The sequence below is a fragment of the Neomonachus schauinslandi genome, chromosome 6 (assembly GCF_002201575.2).
Source record: "Neomonachus schauinslandi chromosome 6, ASM220157v2, whole genome shotgun sequence".
NCBI lineage: Eukaryota > Metazoa > Chordata > Mammalia > Carnivora > Phocidae > Neomonachus > Neomonachus schauinslandi.
In genome coordinates, this window is record NC_058408.1 from 11,472,627 (window position 1) to 11,492,456 (window position 19,830).

Consider the following 19,830-nt stretch of genomic DNA (forward strand, 5'->3'; position numbering starts at 1 on the left):
TATTTGACTACTCTTCATTACTGGGAATAAAATAAAAATACTGTGGAAATGAAACTAAATGATCCTCCACATGATTTTTATCCCAAACCAACATTCTTTGGGGGCAGGGAGGGGGGTCCTGATTCTTTAATCATCTCTACTGGTTGAACACTTTATGAAAGATTAAATGATGTAAACTTACATTAAATAAAATTTGAAAAGGAAACAAAACTATTTTCAGCAGCATTTTTAGGGAAACTTGCATAATAGTAGTAAAGGACAATAAAAATATATTTACCACCTTACATAAAACCAAAACATACTGAAAATAAGTCACTTTTTGAAACACGAATGTGAAAAATTCCTTTCCTTTTATTTTACGGTATCGGGCCCATTTTTTACAAGTCTGACCTGGCATTTTTTTTTTTTCTCTATGTTGTCTTTGAGTACATGTTAAGTTCACAATCAAGCACCTAGTTCACTCTTGCTGGGTGATTCATCATGGCTTCAAATGTCAATTTGCTGATGTCTCCTAAATTTAGATCTCTCATCCAGAGCATTCTTCTTATCCTAACCTTTATATCCAAGTATCTACCCAATATTTTCACAAGAATTCAAACCCAAGACTTGATTTCTCATACCAAATTTGATCTTTGCCTGACTTTCCCCAGCTCCCTACATCCATCCAGCAGCTATTACAGAAACTTTGGAGTCATCCTTAACTACATGCCTTCGCCAAATCTCCACATCAGATCCATCACCAAGACCTACTGACTCGACCTCCAAAATTCATCTCACATCTGTCAATTCTATCCATCCCCACTGGCAACACTGGATTCCACAGATCTTTGTACATCCACTCAGCATTCCCTTTTCTGTACTCCCATCCTCCAGTCCATTATCCACACAGCACTACACTATTTCAGATCCACTGGTGGTTTCCCAGTGCCATGAGCACAAAATCCATAATCTTCAACATGGGCTACCAGGCCTTGAAAATCAAGATCTTGCTTACCTTGCCATGCTTATCTCATGACACTCTAGATAACATCTAGATGGATGTCTCCTGGATGGACTTCACTCAAGCCAACCAGCATCCTTCTCAGTTGAACTTGCTAAGACTCCTCTCTAGTCAGGGCCTTTGCACAAGCTTTCGCCCTCTGCCTGGAATGAATGTTCTTCATTCACTTTTTGAATCATGAAATATTTCAAATTTGTTAAAAAGTACAGAAATAAATATAGCACCTACCTCTGTATCTACCATCAAGATTAAATAAACAACTTATGCTAATATTCTGCCATATTTTCATAAGATTTTATTATTTTTAAGAAAAATATTTTTTAAAATTTAAAATTTTTTACATTTAAAGATTTTATTTATTACATATAGAGAGAGAGAGTGCACGCAAACAGGGGGAGGAAGAGAGGGAGGAGGGGGAAAGAATCTCAGGCAGACTCCACACTGAGCACAGGGCCTGATGCAGCACACAGTCTCACAACCCTGAGATCATGACCTAAGCCAATATCAAGAGTCGGATGACCAACCGACTGAGCCGCCCAGGCGCCCCATGAATATTTAATTAATCATTTTATTTAAGGGGCACCTGGGTGGCTCAGTCGTTAAGCGCCTGCCTTCAGCTCAGGTCATGATCCCAGGGTCCTGGGATCGAGTCCCACATCGGGCTCCCTGCTCGGCGGGAAGCCTGCTTCTCCCTCTCCCACTCCCCCTGATTGTGTTCCCTCTCTCACTGTGTCTCTGTCAAATAAATAAATAAAATCTTTAAAAAATATATTTTTATTTAATAAAATATCATTAAGACATTGAACATTATAGTCATAGCTAGACACTCATCCCCACCTCTTTTTCCTCCTTCCCACCCTAGATATAACCAATGCCCTAAAGCTGGTATGTAACAAGCTACATACTTTCATAATTTTCTATATGTGTATATATAAATAGCAATATTACTTTTTTGTGTTTCAAACTTTATATAAATGGAGTCATACTGAAATTATTTCTCTAAACTTATTTTTTCTTCAACATGTTTCTTTGTTCTATCCCTGTTGTATATAGATCTGGTCCATTTACTTTAATTGCTCCGTTCCATTACGAGAGGAAACCAGTTTATACACTGTTCTATTGAGAATGCTTAACTTATTTATATACTTTCACTATTGCAATCAGTGTTATAATGAATATTCTTGACGTGTTTCCTTAAATACCTAGAGGCTTAATTTTTTGATAGTGGTGTATATACATCTTCAACTTTCTTAGGTCTTGCTGAATTTGCCCTCCATCCCTGTTCTGTACTTGAAGGCCTAGAACTCAAGAAATATTGAGTGCCTACGCTGCTTGGTCTTTTCCATCTTTGGGACCCACAGCCCTAATGGCCCCTCTGAGCTATAAGTCTCTGTTACTGATGGTTTTGCTGACTGCTTCTGACAAAGGGAAACAATCTCTACTCAGAGGGGAGCCCCATAGGGTTTTGGATTCATTCCCTCCCTAAAACGGCTAACGGGTTTTAAAAAGCAGCTATTAGTTTGCCACCAGGCTCTTGTCAAGACTGAATACCTGTCTCAGAGAGGTGTCCATTGACCAAACTGCCTCACTCAGGTACACGGACCAGGAGGAGGTGAGGAATATAGCATCAGGAGTGTGTGTGTGTGTGTGTGTGTGTATGTGTACATGTATATCTATATTAAACCTAAAATATAGGTATTTATTTTTAGGGCAGTTTTAGTTTCACAACAAAATTGAGCAGAAAGTATAGAGTTAGCACGCACCTCCCGTCCCCATACATGCACAACCTCCCCAACCATCAACATCCCACACCACAGTGGTACATTTGTTACAATTGATGAATCTATATTGATACATTATCACCCAAAGTCTATAGTTTACATTAGGGTTCATTCTTGGTGCTGTAAATTCTGTGGGTTTTGACAAATGTATAATGGCAAATATCTACCGTTACAGTATCACACAGAATAGTTTCACTGCCCTAAATATCCCCTGTGCTTCACCTATTTATCCTTCCCTCTCTATAAATCCCTGGCAACCACTTATCTTTTTACTTTCTCCATACTTTTGCTTCTTGAGAAGATCATATGGTTGGAATCATATAGTATGTGGCCTTTCCAGATTGACTTCTTTCACTTAGTAATATATGTTTAAGGTTCTTCCATGTCTTTTCTTTTTTTTTTTTTTAAAGATTTTTATTTATTTATTTGAGACAGAGAGAATGAGAGAGACAGAGAGCACATGAGAGGGGAGCGTCAGAGGGAGAAGCAGGCTCCCTGCCGAGCAGGGAGCCCGATGCGGGACTCAATCCCGGGACTCCAGGATCATGACCTGAGCCGAAGGCAGTCGCTTAACCAACTGAGCCACCCAGGCGCCCCTCTTCCATGTCTTTTCATTACTTTATGATAGAGTATTTCTTTTTAGCACCGAATAACATTTCATTATATCAATGTAGCAGTTTATTTATCCATTAACCTATTGAAGAACATCTTTATTACTTCCAAGTTTTGACAACTGTGAATAAAGCTGCTATAAACTGTGTGTAGGTTTTTGTGTGGACATAAGTTTTTAACTCATTTGGGTAAATACCAAGGAGGATGAATGCTGGATTATATGGTTGTTGAGCTTTGTAAGAAACTACCAAACTGTCTTCCAAGTGGGCTACCATTTTGTGTTCCCACCAGCAATGAGAGACCTTGCTGTTCCACCTCCTTAGCAGTGTTTGGTGTTGTTAGTGTTTTGGATTTTCACATTCTAATAGGTGTGTAGTGTTATTTCATTGTTGTTTCAATCTGCAACTCCTAATAACAGATGGCGCTGACCATCTTTCCATAGGCTTACTTGCCACCTACAGATTTTCCTTGAGGAGATGTCTGTTCAGATCATTTGACCAGTTTTTAATCAGTTGTTTGCTTTCTTGAGTCTTTTCAAGCCAATATTTGAGCCCATTCCAATCTCCAACAATACCAGATGGCTGTGGATAGTAGTGAACATGGATTGTTCATCATATACCTTGTAGATTCCCCTGCAACATCAGAGAATGGGTCATTCATATGAGTAACCCTGGAGGCCCTAGGCAGAGGGAGCCAGAAGTCACACTCCCTCACTTCTTCCTTGTGGGTCTCAGAGAGGTGGAGGGCCTTGGTCTGAGTGGGGTGGCCTCAGGTCAGCAGAGGGCAGTGTGCCCACGGGGTCCTGGAATCCAGGTGACTATCCCCCCCACCAGGACTTCAGAGGACTGACAGCAGGGGTGGAGCTCTGTGGGATCTCCTGTGTTCTGGGTGGGCAGTCCCCTCAGTACACACTCAGGGTTTCTACCTTAGCTTCTGACACCACCCAGGCCTCCTCTCTCTGTTCACTTGATGAACCCTCCTCCAAATAAGACCCTCACCTCCCTGAGAAAGAGGAAGTAAAGGGGCCTATCATGAGGTCACCTTTGCCCAGGGACTCCCTTGGCTGATGGCAGGGGCAGCACTCTGTAGGTCAGATTTTCAGAAAATTTATAATTCTGGTTTCAACTCTTTTTTTTCTTACTACAGCACATCAGCAGATAAAGTTCACACATGAGGAGATAAAATTCAGATATAAAATCGCAACTTACAAATCTGATGATCCTGGGTTTTACTGTAACCAAAGAGTTTCTTCCCCCCCAGAAAAACAAGTCAAATACTATGGCAACCTCTTATTTTCTCATGGCTTTCATGAAGTCATTTTATAAGCATTTAATAATAAAATAAACCACCTAAACATTAAAAAAAAATCATTTTATAAGGAAAAACACTTATTTGTAACTAAGGTGTATATATATATATATTTTTAGATATTGAACTTTATATTTTTTAAATACTGATTTTTTCCTTCTGAACCTCCACCCCACACCCGAAGAAAGTATGATAAAGAATAAACACAAATAGTCTCTATTTTGGTTTTGCTATATTATACAGATTTTAAAGGTGGCTAGATTTGTTAGTAATAGGAGCAGCATTACTGTAACTGTCACTTGAATTCATCAGTATTATCGTTATTGTGTATTTCTAATAGAAAAGTCCCCGATACCAATCTGGCTCTCCTACGCTTACACATAAGTAAATGACCTTTGTTTGCTTCATTTGGTCTTGCTTTCTTATTAAGATTTTCTCTGTTAAGTTGTTGTATTTGACTATAAAATCACAACTCACAAGCACTGCAGTACAGAAGCTTGTAACTGGGCTCCACTTACTCAACCGTTACTCTACACGCCCTCTGCAACCTCCCGGCCAACGCTTGAGCACCCTCCACGCTCACAGTCCGTGGTGCTCCCTGTACCCTCGCACTCCCAAAGCTGAACAGCATGCTTACCAAAGGCTATCTAGGCCCCAAACCTATTTGTCAGCTATAGATGTTACTGCAAACAGATAATTTAACTAATATATTAGCTTTCTATTGCTGAATAAGAAATTACCACATCCTAGCAATTATAACAACACACGTGTATCATCTCATGGTTTCTGGGCATCCGTATTCTGCGCAGGGCTTCATCGGGTCCTCCGGCTTCCGTCAAGGTGTTGCTCTCTCATCTCAGAGCCCAACTGGGGAAGAATCCATTTCCAAACTAACCCAGGCTGCAGCGATAGGACTGAGGACTCCGGCTTCTTGCTGGTTCTTGAGTGGAGGCCACCCTGACCTCTTAGAGACTGCTCCCTTGCCCTTGCCAAGCAGGCTTCTCCAACATGGCCATTTACTTTATCAAGCCAGCAAGGATAATCTCCAGGGCAAGAGGGTTAGCAAGACAGTCCTATATAACACAATGTAATCGTGGGAATGAAATCCCATCACATTTTCCATATTGTATCGGTTAGAAACAAGTCAGAGGCCCTGCTCACATTCAAGGAAAAGGAATTATACAAAGATGTGAACACCAGAAGTGGGGATCAGTAGTGGTTGCCTTAAAGTCTGTCCAATGCAATTAAATATTACTTAAACCAATGAATTAAAGTTTGTTGTTTAACAAAACAAGCCAAATTGAATAATCTGTAAATACTAGATAAAAGCTGCTGTCCACTTAAGTGTGGGCAAGATAAATGTCAAAGATGAAAATAAAATCTAGGGGTCTGCTCTCAGGTCGTTCTGGGTGTCTTTAAATTCTCCCTTTATTAATTAAAAAGAAAAGAAAAGAAAAGAAAACTGGAAACAGAAGCAAATGTGAGTTTATGGGTGATATATGTACAAGACAAACGAAGCTGAATGCCAATCAACAGACCCAAACTAGGAGAGGAGGGGGATCCTTGGCCTTACGTGAAGAGACTGGTCAGTGGTTATGTAGGTTGTTCAATTTAAATGTTAAATGTCCAGATCATTTTTAATAATTCCTCCCATTAGCATACTTCTTCAGTTAACAGCTCCTCACTACAGTGCAAGAGGGGCTCCCACATACTTCCTCACTAGCAAGGGCACTTCCAGAAGGCAGTCCAAGAAGGGTGGCACGGACAGGCCACACCGGCTCTAGTTCTAGCTCCTCTTCCTTCTCTTGCCTCAAGAAAACTCATCAGATTGCAAGACTGGAGACAATACTGTCACATGGGTAGTCTTGAGTTTATTCTCATTAATTTTTATGCAATTACTGGCAAATTTGGTAGTTTTGGAAGCAAACTGGTTGAGACGTATCTTATAACTAATGAAAAGATACTGATGTCTCCTGGCAGCTCCATGTTTGAGAATCAGTAATCTAAAGGAAAGGATTAGCTGCATATCCTTCAAACAATTCTCCATAAATACTGATTTTTGTTGTTTATTTCATAAGCTGGGTTTTTGAGTGGCAATGAATTCATGAATGCAGTCCCTGACCGGAACCTAGAATTTAGCCATTCTGTTCTATCAAGAACAGAGATGAGCTAGAGATAGGATTAAAATTATCTTCTGAGGGCGCCTGAGTGGTTCAGTGGGTTAAGCGTCTACCTTCGGCTCAGGTCATGATCTTAGGGTCCTGGGATTGAGTCCCGCGTTGGGCTCCCTGCTCAGCGGGGAGTCTCCTTCTCCCTCTGCCCCTCCACCCTGCTCCTGCTCTCTCTTTCTTGGCTCTCTCTCTCTCAAATAAATAAAATCCTTAAAAAAATTATCTTCTGGGGCGCCTGGGTGGCTCAGATGGTTAAGCGTCTGTCTTCGGCTCAGGTCATGATCCCGGGGTCCTGGGATCGAGCCCCACATCGGGCTCCTGGCTCGGCCGGGAGTCTGCTTCTCCCTCTCCCTCTGCCTCTCCCACTGCTCATGCTCTCTCTCTCTGTATCTCTGTGTCTCAAATGAATAAATAAAATCTTAAAAAAAAAAAATTATCTTCTGAAAATTGGGGCACCTAACAAAAGTATACCTAAATCGAAGGCCACTCTACAGCCATGTGGAGGTGAAACCAGGGAAACAGTCAGGAAGGGCCAAAGTTCTCATGAGAAAGTAATGTTTTATTCCAGTGAAAAAAATAATACATAGCCATCTCAGCGATGTCTTCAATATGTTGTTCTATCCTTAGTTTCCTCTCCTTCAGCAGTCACTGACAAGGAGTGAGGAAAAAACCGTAATAAGCAAAAGCATGAATGGGCCTGTGCGGGTTGGGTGTGTGTAGACTAAAACTGACAGGCGGTTGTGGAAAGAGGAAGAACGGCTGCTGCTGGGAGAAGGGATTAGTGTGTTTTAAGGGGCACACTGACCTAGGACAATGAAATGCCAGTAGCCTGACCCACCAGTCACCCTTCTTCCCAAAGAAACACTTCAACTGTCAGCTAGATTTGGGTCATTAGCACTACAAATCCAGAGAATCAGGGCCAACTGAATAGTAGCCCATGGCTTTAGTAAAAGGTCTAAGATGTCTCCTCCTCTTCACAACTCCCCTCAGCCCTCCCCTAAACCGCAATATTCCAGCTGGCTGCACACAGGAAAGGGACAGGACTAGTTAATGTCAGAGCCTCTGCATCAGCTGCCCGAGTCAAAGGAAGCAGAGAGAGAGAGAGAGAGAGAGAGACAGTGAGCCACATATACGTGATCTCTTAGCCCAGAGCAGACCGTCATCAGCGAGGGTGCCAATCTTCCCAGTGCTTGCTCTTCCTTAGGAAAGGTGGAGACGGTTGAGGGGAGAAGGAGAGCTGAAAATTTAGACCATGCTAAGAAGTCTACCTTGAGATGGACAGTTATTGTTAAAAAAAGTCAATTACTCTATGTATCCTATGTCAGGTACAAGCCAGGAAAAGATATATATTAAATAGTCCCACACTACTATTTGAGTTTTGGATTCTAATTTTTAGTTCATTTTTTTCTTGCTCATTTTCAAACTGTGACAAACTGTGACATCATGATATTTTTAGCATTCTTAAACTTAGCAGGAATGCTCCGAATTCACTAATACTCTCCAAACTTACTGTTTTAGCTTTGCTGTGGGCTGAAATCAAGGCCAGAGTTTGTTCGAATCTTGTGTGTCCAATTAGAGAAATGAGTGCTGCGTGAAGGCCTGAGGTGGGTTTTCTCTGACTACGAGGCAGGGAGGGCTTTTACTGTTTGTACTTCGTGACAGCTATTCTAGTTAGTTTTTCAGAGGCCTGGAGTGTTGCCTTCTTGGTTCTTGGCATTGTTCCAGGTAACTGAAGTGAGTAAACAAGAGAGATATTTACTTTTCAATTCAGTCCTTCTAGTCAGGGCTTAAGGTCATGGTCAGTCAAACTCCATTAGTGTTAATCAGTATTTGCCTCGTTTATGAGCATTTTCCGTTTCTCTTCTCAACTGTTCTCTTCCTTCCTACCGCTTCTATTCCTTTTGATTCTTACTCTTTTTTTGATAGTGCGAAAATCTGTTATATTTAGACGTAGCCACGTGGACATGGCTTAGACAATCCTCATTCTATTTACACCCAAAGCACCATAGTCAGGGGCCAGTCAAATGTACATCATCCTCCTTACACAGGACCTGCTCACCGTGTTGCCCTTGGCTTCAAGATCACAGGACTCCTTCACTGCTTCTGTGGTCTTGAGGCAGATGGAAAACACTTGTGGCCATGGGGAACATGACAAAGGCAGAGTGGTCAGGCTTGCTCCCATTGGGAGAGCTCTTCCAGGCTGTCACTGGTCATGGGGAACTGGGCTCGTAGGAGGCGGGTGACATTCAGATATTCTTGTGCCTTTCAACACAGCCTTCTTGGCCTTTCCAGTATTTTGTTCTGATTTGGGTTTGGTGAGGGCAGGAGCCCCCTTCTTTGCCTTCACTGTAATCTTTATAAAAATCCCATCTGTATCTTTGATAGCCGTTTACCAGTTTATTAATGAGAGGTGTGGGCATTGCTTGACCCTGCAAATGACATTCAGCTCGTAGAGACTGCTGGGTCCTCATTTAGACTCCCTCGGAGGTGCCCATCCATTTAGGGATTTTACATATGATATGCCTATATTAACAGAACCCTATAGATTACACTTTCAGCTTTTAAATTTCTAGGATCATCACTTCACTCTTTTTTCAGCCTTCAGACATCTTATGGACACACCACATATTTTATAAAGTTATGGCTAGTAGTATAACAACTTAGGCAAATTTCTCAAGTTCTTCCCATGAAATGGTAGTTGGAAAAAAGAGATCTGAATACAAGTAAATGAATATATATTAGATGATTTCTAACTAAAAAAATAAAATGGTTGTTCAGTACTGCTTCCCAACCTTGACAACTTGTAAGTCAACTGTTGCAAAGTTAAGAGAAGGAAATGCTTTTTAAATGACAGGCTGGGCCACTTTCCCAAGTTTCATCTAGACAGATTACAAGATTGTAAGATTCTTATTTCTTATAACTGGTACCAATTTTATATTGCTTGAGTCCTTCCCAAGGCCTTGTACAATTCCAAGCTCAAGCTGGTGCTAAATAAATGTACTGCTTGAGATAGCGAATCAAGTAATTTCAGACAAAAGATATTAAACATAAAATAGATCAAATTTGAAAACAGTTTGAGTTAGAAATGATGGAAATTAAAATGAGATATCATAATGCATCCATAAGGTTGACAAAAATTAAGAAATCCGGTAATATAAGGTGCAGGCAAAAATGTAGAGCAGCAGTAAATCTCACACGGTGTTAGCAGAAGTGTAAACTGGTGCAACCACTCAGAAGAGCAATTTGACATTATTTAGTAAAATTGAGGATATGCATGACCTTCAACCTAGCAATTCTGCTTGGAGAGATACATCCTAATAAGTCTGCTGGGAGACATACATCCTTTCATACATCTTCACAAAAAAGATATACACAATAATGATCACTGCAGCAACACTGCTTTTACAGCAAAAATGAAAAGCTAACTAACTAGGGAAAAAAAGCGAAACACAAAAACACCAGGAACAATCTACATATCCACCAACAAAAATACACAAACTGTAGTATATCTATTAATAAGTAAATGGGTAAACTGTAGCATACTCATACAATGGTATGCAATAACAGTAGTGAAAATAAATGCACTAGACTATAAAGACTAACATGACTAAAACTGTAGGACAATGTTACTTGAAAAAAGCGAGTTGTACAAAGATAAGAGGTTTAAAAATAAATAATATGTAGTATTTTACATATAGAAACACATATGTGAAAAATGTTTTAAATGTGAATGAGAATAAGAAAGATCAAATTCAGAATAGTAGTTATTTACAGGTAGGAAAATACAGGAATAGAACCCAGAAATAACACATAAGGCTTCAGTTGTATGTGACATTTTATTTCTTAAAAAAAAAATAGAAATGAAACAGTTTAGTCTAACAAATGTCATAAGAAAGCAACTTGTTTTAGAATGGGAAAGACATTTTGAAGTCCTCATCCAAAAACTATAAATAAGCCAGTTTACTATGTCAACAAACTGCCCAAATTAGAAAAAAAATAAGAGTATGGCTCTTCAAATAACAAAATGACAATATGACTTTTAAAATGGCCAGATGAGGGGCACCTGGGTGGTGCAGTTGGTTAAGCGGCCAACTCTTGGTTTTGGCTCAGGTCATGATCTCATGGTCCTGGGACAGAGCCCCACATCAGGCTCCACGCTCAGTGCTCACACACTCTCTCTCAAATCAATCAATCAATCAATCAATCTTAAAAAAAATAAAATAAAACAGCCAGATGGTTTAGTCTAAGACTCAAAGGTGATTTAGATTTCTAGCCAACCCCATTTCCAAGAGAAAATCCTTCCACATCTACTCTTCAGCAAATCTTATGTAGTTTCTTGAGAATATAGAAATAGACATATGCTTTATAGCCAATAAAGGCCAAGCAATTAGAATAGAGGTGTTAAGAGTCAGAGACTGAATACAAACACCAAAAAAAAAAAAAAAGCACCCCAAAAAAACCTAATCAAGAGTAAAACAAATAAAAACTAAAGCAATTCTTTATGAATAATCCTTGGTTATGAGCTCTTAATTTTAGGAAGGGCAGAGAGATTTAACATTGTTGTGGACAGCAAAGGTTTCCCTGAAGAAATGACTCTAAGGCTGAAATGGGAGGAATGAATAAGGATGAATGAAGTAAAGGGGGGTGGCGTGCCTTAGGCGGAGGGTGGGGTGAAGAGCTGCAAAGGTCTGGTGTCTGTGCAGTACTGAAGCTGCAAGAGCAGGAGATGGGGCGGGGCAGAGGCTGTGGGGAGCTGGTGGGCCATGAGGTGGAAGAGGAAGGTGGGGCCTTGTACACCTTGTCAATGAATGTGATTTCCAGACCACCAAAAATGGAATGCCATCTCGAAGTTTAAATGAAGGTACTCTGTATTCTTGATGACTTTTTAAACTGTGTGTGTGGGTGTGTGGGTGTGTGGGTGTGTGGGTGTGTGTGCGTGTGCACGGGTACAGAGGGATGCAAAGTGGATGCAGAAAGGCCAGCTGGGAGGCTAAGGGGGCAGTTCCCAGGACAGACAACAGCAGCTTTGTCTAGAGTGGTCATGATGGGAAAAGATAAAAGCAGACGTTCTCAAAAGCTTTGTAAGACAAAATCTGCACAACCCAAGCATAGACTAGAGGGTGGGAAAAAGGAAGAGTGAGGAGTCAAGGGCTCTTCTGGGCTTCTGGCTTGCACAACTCGAGGACAGTGTCATTCACTGAGAGAGGATGCTGGAAGAACACCAGGTGGGCTAGGTACTGAGCAAGTGGGGCAGAGATCAGGAGTTCAGTTTTGGATATGATAAGTTTGGGCTATCTTTGAGAAATTACAAGCAAATTTAGGGGATGTCTGAGTTGAAGGCATAAATTTGTGACCCTGCCTACAGTTGAGACAGCCCAGGAAGAGAATACAGAAAGAAAAGAAGACCAAGCTTTGTGGGGGTCTAACATCGAAGCCAACAGAAAAGGCAATGACTCTACATAAAGGAAACACAAAAGGAGGAGCCAAAAAACAGAAGAAAATATATGGAGAAATACAACCTTCTTTCAATAAATTCTTGTTAGATTAAGAATTAATGAACACATGTATCAGGCTCAATGGCACTTAGCGACCATAAGAGAGTTTCCATTTCAAGGTTTTTTAAAATTTTTTATTTCTACTGAATTTAAAAAAAATCCTAAGTCATGATCATATAGATTGGAGAAAGGAATCAGCATCAGATGATGTGTCAGCGACATTCAGATTGATTACTTTACAAAGATCTTTCTCCCTGAAGATTATGTACAGCTCTCAGACAGGTTCCAGTCTAGACTGCTAATCTTATCACACTGAAAAGTTGGAAGACCAGAAGTTTCGATTGGAAGGAAAATAGCAAATGAATTCTTAATATACTCTTTGGATATGCTTGCTCGGGAAGGTTATCTTTCATATTTGGATATAGCATTTGTGTGTTAAACATGCCCAAAGATAGGTCATTGACCCTTCTGTCCAATAACTAAAGAGGGCCAACAAGGTTTAGAAAAGTCAAATTTTTGGTCAGTGGACTACTTGAAACTTTTTGTTTTTTTTCAGAAAATCTGGTTATCTTATCTTCAACGTATTTCTAGATAGACATTAACATTATTGGTATCACCTTTTAAAGGAAACTTGTTTGAACAACTTTTCCCTCAAAATCCATCATATTTCAGTTTCAAAGATATACTTCCCACCAATTCTTCACACTGTACGCTAAAGAGACATCTTTTAATAGCCATGATTTCATGATAACCTGTTTTCAATATTTCCTTCAAAGCCAAATCAAGATCAGAGGTGTGTTGCTAACCACTAATTTCATGGCAAATGAAATATTGAGTGACTGGGCATAGGTATAATCTTATTTATTCGCATGGCAGCATCATTCCTTGCAGAATTACTGCCCCCATATACACTCTCCAAAAAAAAGGCTCTCCAAAAAAAAAGCTTGGTCTTCTCTTCTTTCTGTATTCTCTTCCTGAGCTGTCTCAACTGTAGGCAGGGTCACAAATTTATGCCTTCAACTCAGACATCCTCTAATTTGAAGGGAAAAACTAATTTGAAGACAACTTTTGCAGTCTACAACCCAGCTCACAAAATGTTAACTCTTATCATTTAGATTTTCACCAACCCACAAAAGAATTGGTCAAGATTTTTCCTTCAAATGGCCCACACATGTGAAAAGAACAATAAAGTGAAATATGCTTTAAAGCATGCATATGTGACAGTAACTAGTATTTCAACATATGTCCAAAAGAGAGATTTGTTAAGGAACCCTGCCAAAGAGCTTCTTCTGCTCTCTCCTTGATAAAAATATGTGTCAATAATTGTATGATTGCTTTTACAAGTTTGGTTTCTTGATAATTTGCTAACAGAAATTTAATTCTGAATATTGCTTCCATGGTTCTGTCCTCCTCTCTACCTGTAGTGACCATGGTAAAAATTATTTTGCAGATGCTCTAGAAAACTTAACTAGCTTACCAGAAAGGTTGCTGGGCTTTATCTGAAAATTCACCAAAGATTAAATGGCTTAGGTCACCATCTGACAACATTTTACACAACAGATAACATACCAGACATTAGGCGTAAACGGATTATTCACTTAATAAGTCTAATTCTCAGATGTCAGTTAACTGAAAATTGATTGTACTTTCCCTGCTTGTACAAAACCACTGTCCTAGCACAGAGATTCACAGTCTATGTCGTTGCAATGCTGCAGCCCTCTTTATTATTTAAGGACATAATTCTGAGTTACAGCAGTCGTATCTCCATTCTCATTTCAGGCTTTACTACTCAGCAAATCACTTCAGAACACTGAGCCGAAAGTTTTTGTGAGTTGAGACTATAATGCAACATAGTAAAACAACAGAAAATACAAATTAATAAACAATACACAGAAGATAGATAAACTGCACCCACATGGCTATGAGCTCAGAAAGGCTAACACAGACTTTGTCATCCATGTGTAAACTAATGTGTCCAAGTTTAAAAACTTAGTGGAATTTCTGAAAAAATGAATTAATCTTACATTTCGAGTACATGAACTATCAACAAAATTGCTTCATTGTTTTGCTTTTCTTCCAACATTATTAGGCTGCTTAAAAGATCCCCAGGAATTGCTAGTTTAGTTCATAAACCCTACTCCAAAAAACACTAATTAAAATATCAGGTGAGACTCATGGTCCAAAGAGGAAGGGGTAAATACAGCAATGAACTCAAATAATTTTTAAATGATGAAAACTCACTAAATTGGATCCCACTAATTCAAAATATATGATACAAAATAATATGAGCATATTACGTAAACAACATTGAAGCCAAAGATGCTTAACAATTCCAAAGACCAAACTGTTTTCGAGAGCTTTATATTTTAGAAGTTTTAAACAGTTGCAGTATCAAATTTAGGTTACTTTGTCTTTAGGTTACTTTGTCTATCACTGATGTTGGCAAAGGAAAGTACTATTTCCTATAAATATGTTACACACAAAAGAGAACATAAAGGATGGGAATCAGCTTAAATTCAGATCAAGTCCAGAAGAAGATTTAACCAAATGCTTTTGGAAATGAGATTAAAATGAATCCTTATTTCAAATATATGTGTTATCATTATCTGCCTTTTAATAAGCACACCAATGACATGGACAACGTGTTTTGCTATTTTTTACCTAAAGGACTTCACTGTCAATGCTAAGGAAAACAGATTATACTTCTCATTCCATTATTGCTTTTTTAGATATAAAAAGAGACCGGGAGATCCTACTGGCCAAATGTTGAATGTTCTACAAGCCTTGTCTGTTGTTTGTTTTCAAAACTCTTAACTGAGAGCAAATCTATGAGCATAAATGAAAATTTCAAAAATAATGACACACCCACAGTGTACAGAGCTACATTTAGTGAACATCTATCTTTCCTTGGATTTTATTTGCATAGATTAAAGAAAACAAAATTGCCATCATTCTTTATATACCTATTTGGAAAAGCAACACTTCATCAGCAAGATTAGCAGAATTTACAACAGAAATTACTTGTCATCAAGTTCATGTTTTAGTTATTCAGATAAATAAAGCAACATTCAGCTTCACGTTTGCGTGTTTCAACAAGAGCCAACTGTGGTTCTACAGCTTTCTCTGGGCCCCTTTGGCAAAGACTGAGTGGGGGTCATATTACTGGGCATCTAACTTGCAAAACAGGCCTCAATCACTTAATGTCACTTAAAATCACTCGGTTTACTAGAGCAACTCGCAGATTAATCCAGGAAGAGTGGAGAAGCCAGATGGGTGATGGATGGGGTCACGGGGCCATGGAGCACACGTAAGCACTTTGTGCATTTTTAGAAGATTCCTGGCAGAGGGGTGGCAAAATCTGCCCCACTGTGGCTCCAGCCCAGGGAAAGAGCATCTTTGGGTAATTCATCTGCCCAGAGAGGATACTTTTTTATAACTCTTACCACTGCATCCTAATTAGCTAACAGACTGGTGCTAGAAGTTTCTCCCAGAAGACATCCATAAGGTATACCATTTCACAGAGGAAAAAAAAGAATGAAGCAAATATTTTGTTCTCCCTGATCAGAAATATCAGTGCTATAAAAGTTACATTGATTGCTAAATTTAAAAGGAACCTCAGTAAGTAGTACAAAGATCTCTGAGTAGAAGTAGATAAAATAAACTGAGTTATCTGGCACTGAGCTAAGTGGGAGAGCCTTGATATCACAGACCCAAATTTTTAATTTAACGTTAAAATGACCGCAAGTATAGTTAAACACACCATACTAAAAAGTTCTTACATTAAGATTCGACCTCTTTTAGGAACTCAAAGTTATCTGTCACATTTCCATATGTGACCATGATCCTACTACATTTTAATAAAAATCACAATGTATACTAATTTGCCATATACAAACTTAACACATATGGCATAAGGGTTAAAATATTTGCTTCATTCTTAATGTACTAAAATGTGTATCTGAGAAACTTTTCCCAGATAAGTAATGAACAACCTGAAAGAGCTTTTCCTAGGTTTAAGCAGGGCAATCTCCACCCTCACTCCTTTCTTTTCCTCCCCTTGCTGTTTTTTATTTGCACTCTTTGAAGAAATGTTCATATTTTTTATTCTAAACTAGCTGAGGGACTAGTTCCTGTGGAAAAGGAAGAAAAGAAAGTGAAGCAATAAAAGGAAACCGTCTATGGGCAATTTAACTATAAATAGATTTTTAAACAAAACAGAATCATGAGTGTTTCAAAATATTTGTTACAAAGTTTTATTCTACTGAATTAAAAGACATAAATTCCTTTCCTATGGTGTATGAATTTGAGTTGTAGATACTTCTCAAACAACTACTTGATAAATATAATTGAAATATTATTAAATATAAATATTATGTTTTATACCATGTCTTTCCTTCAGATACTGCTGACATGTAGTATTTTACCTAATAGGAAATTTAGGATAACTGACTTTACAGAATATCATATATTAATAAACTCATATTCTAATTAATTACTATTAAAATAATTAAATACCTTTTGTAGACTAGTCGGATTTAGCTGAGTTTTGTCTATTATTTTCACAGCAACCTGAAAAAGAGAATCATTAAACTATATATTTGAGAATATGTATTTTGATGGATTAAAAACTTATAAAGAAAAAATCTTTTGTTTCATTCCTAACTAGATGTAATTTAGTTATATTTGGTGTTCAGATCACTAGATGGTAAAGTTGTGACAATCTGGCAGCCTTATGATGTATTCCATTGACCTATGTCTTTAGCATATCGGATTCTGAGTCAATAAAATGACACCTTTTGTATTTCTTCCAAGTCTCCCCTTTAAAGTAAAAATCATTTGTATCTTAATCTTTTACTTATGATCTTAGTAAGTTATAATTATCAGAAGGGAGGGGATTATAAGCTTTCAGTAGGTTAGGTATCATGTGAATAAAATGATTAGAGAAATCAAACACCCAAGTTCACTTATAGCCCCAGACTAACCAAGTGGATTAAGTCTAAGTCTCTGCCTAATAGAGCCTGTGTCTGAACAGTTCCTGGAGCCAGAATGGGCAGAGGACTAAAATGAACCATAAGTGACAATATCATGTACAGAGCAAAAGAAAAACTTATTAAAAACAAATTATGACTGAGATCTTCATAATGTCCTAACTGAATCCAGGAAACATTAAGTAATACTAACTTTTTTAGTCTTTACTATACAAATTATTAAATATTAGTAATAAGATTAAATACATACATTTTTGCTATCCACATACACATAATTTAAAACACATGGGATTTTAGAAACCCAATTCTCTTATTACCTGAGAAAAACATCTGTTTTTAACCTACAAGTGCAATGTGGTCTCTGAACAGATAAAAAGTAGTGGGTGACTTTATACACATTTATACCTAATTTACCTTAAGCAGTAAGTAATGAGAACTTACCCTGGCCCTGTTCCTAGGGTCGGGGAACAAAGGTAGTCAAAAATGTTTACAGAAACCATATAAAGAAGACAGAAGTCCGAGGAAAGCTCAACTGTAGTATGCCTGATTTATGAGACGCTACAGGCAGGGATGAGTCTTTTCTGAACCTTCAAAGGCCAACTTTTTGTGCCTTATTATAGCTCTGTCTACGGATGTTCCATTCACACATATCTCAGTATTTACCGTATTTCAAATGTCATTTATTCCCAGCATCAGCTCATAGGAAAGCTTTGTAACAAGACCCTGGAGAGGTCCAAGTAAATATTAAAAAGCATCATGAAAACTTACCTCTCTACCAGTTAAAACATGTCTTGCCAATTTCACTTTGGCAAAATTTCCTTTCCCTATTGTTTTTTGTAAACGATAATTTCCAATGTGAGGCTGTTCGTCTGTTGCTGACGTAATGGAGTTTCTACACCGAGGAATGTTCTGTCTGCTACTTGATTTGGTAGGCGGGATATGCGGTTCAGTGTATCCATCCACAGATGTATGCTAAGAAAAAGGTTACAAGATTTCAATGTTAATGAGATTTTTATCTTAAAAAGGACCGTTAAAAAGACTACAAATAATTTTCGTTAATAATTCAACTTCAATGAAAATACATTGCACTACATGATTTTAAAGTGAAAGAATTCTATTTATAATTTCTACTTGACTTTAGCTTGCTTTGTCAGAGGGAATATAACTATTTAAAATGAAATGTTCTGCATAACTTTAGGCATTTTTTTTTTTTAGAGAGTGCGCCTGCGCACAAGTAGGGGGGAGGGGTGGAAGAGAGGGGGAGAAGGAGAGGGAGAGAGAATCCCAAGCAGGCTCCAGGCCCAGTGCAGAGCCCGATGTGGGGCTCGATCTCACAACCCTGAGATCATGACCTGGGCCAAAATCAAGAGTTGGATGCTTAACTAACTGAGCCACCCAGGCACTACTACATATATGCTTTTGATTAAAAAAAATATAAAGAGATAGACAGAAGCCATACAGACCATTACCCCTCTAAGGGTATTATCCCTTCAGGTTGAGATGACAACACAGTCCAGGATTGAGACATTAGAAGGCAGAATGTCTTTAATGCCAAGACAAACAAGTTCATGAGTACAGCTCTGTTTCTCCACACTCTGTTTCACTCTTTCACTTGCTGACATATAGTTCAGTCAATTGACCAACCAGCTGCATGCTTCAGGTATCCTGACTGCTCCCTGCCTGATCCAAGCCCCTCCCTCAGCTTACCATGTTCAACCATGAGCCCTGTCTGGGTCGGTGACATAATGCCCACTGCATTCCTCCTCAGCGCTACTCTTGAGGCAGAGGTGTGGGTCTGTCTTACAGTCACACTAGCCCACAACCGTGACGAATCTTGTTCAAGGGCAGGCTCAGCACCTGAGTCCCAGGACCAGCTGCCTAACAAACTGTTTTCCCAGCTCTCAAAGCTCCTGCTGTCGTTTAGTTTTGCCTTCATTCTGACATACATACGTTTCTAGCAGTTTTTGTGAGAACAGAGTCACACATAATAAATGTAACATCTTTCTCCAACTAACGTCTTTAAAATAGCTGAAGATGAGTAGCACAAATTAACAAAAGAAAGTATTTTTTTATTTGCAAAGTAACTGATTCAGCCTGTGTTGTCCTGCCTACACAACTATAAGCTTGTCTAGAAAAATTCTGATCAAAAAATTTCTTAAAGGCAATATTAAAGATGACTCCATTTACCAAGCTCATGCAAAGCATGACTCAAGGTCATTTTTCTCTTTGTTATTACTTTAGGACTTTTTTTTAATGGGAGAAAATCAAATTTAATTATGTATGTAAAAGGGTTCCATAAAACCTAAGGCTTCTACTTTCAAATTTTTTTTAAACTTGGTGCAAATTAAAGGGTGGTCTCTGGGTCTTACACACACCTGCAGCCTCCAGCCACATTGTGAACTAGTGCCCCTTTGGTGTATTTTCACAGCAAACTGCTTTCATGTAGCTCGTCATCCGCTCCACTGGACTATCACT

General features: G+C 38.8%; 1 protein-coding gene across 4 annotated transcripts in view; it reads right to left on the reverse strand.

Annotated features, from left to right (window-relative positions):
- The window catches only part of MARK1 (microtubule affinity regulating kinase 1), a 115,554-nt gene that overhangs the window by 50,419 nt on the left and 45,305 nt on the right, over positions 1–19,830 (reverse strand). For all 4 annotated transcript variants that reach the window (XM_021698466.2, XM_021698464.2, XM_021698463.2 and 1 more), the window contains exons 2-3: positions 18,124–18,327; positions 16,883–16,936 (exon numbers count right to left, since the gene is read on the reverse strand). In XM_021698466.2, the coding sequence (XP_021554141.1) occupies positions 16,883–16,936; positions 18,124–18,327 (258 nt within the window). The remainder of the gene's footprint in view (positions 1–16,882; positions 16,937–18,123; positions 18,328–19,830) is intronic.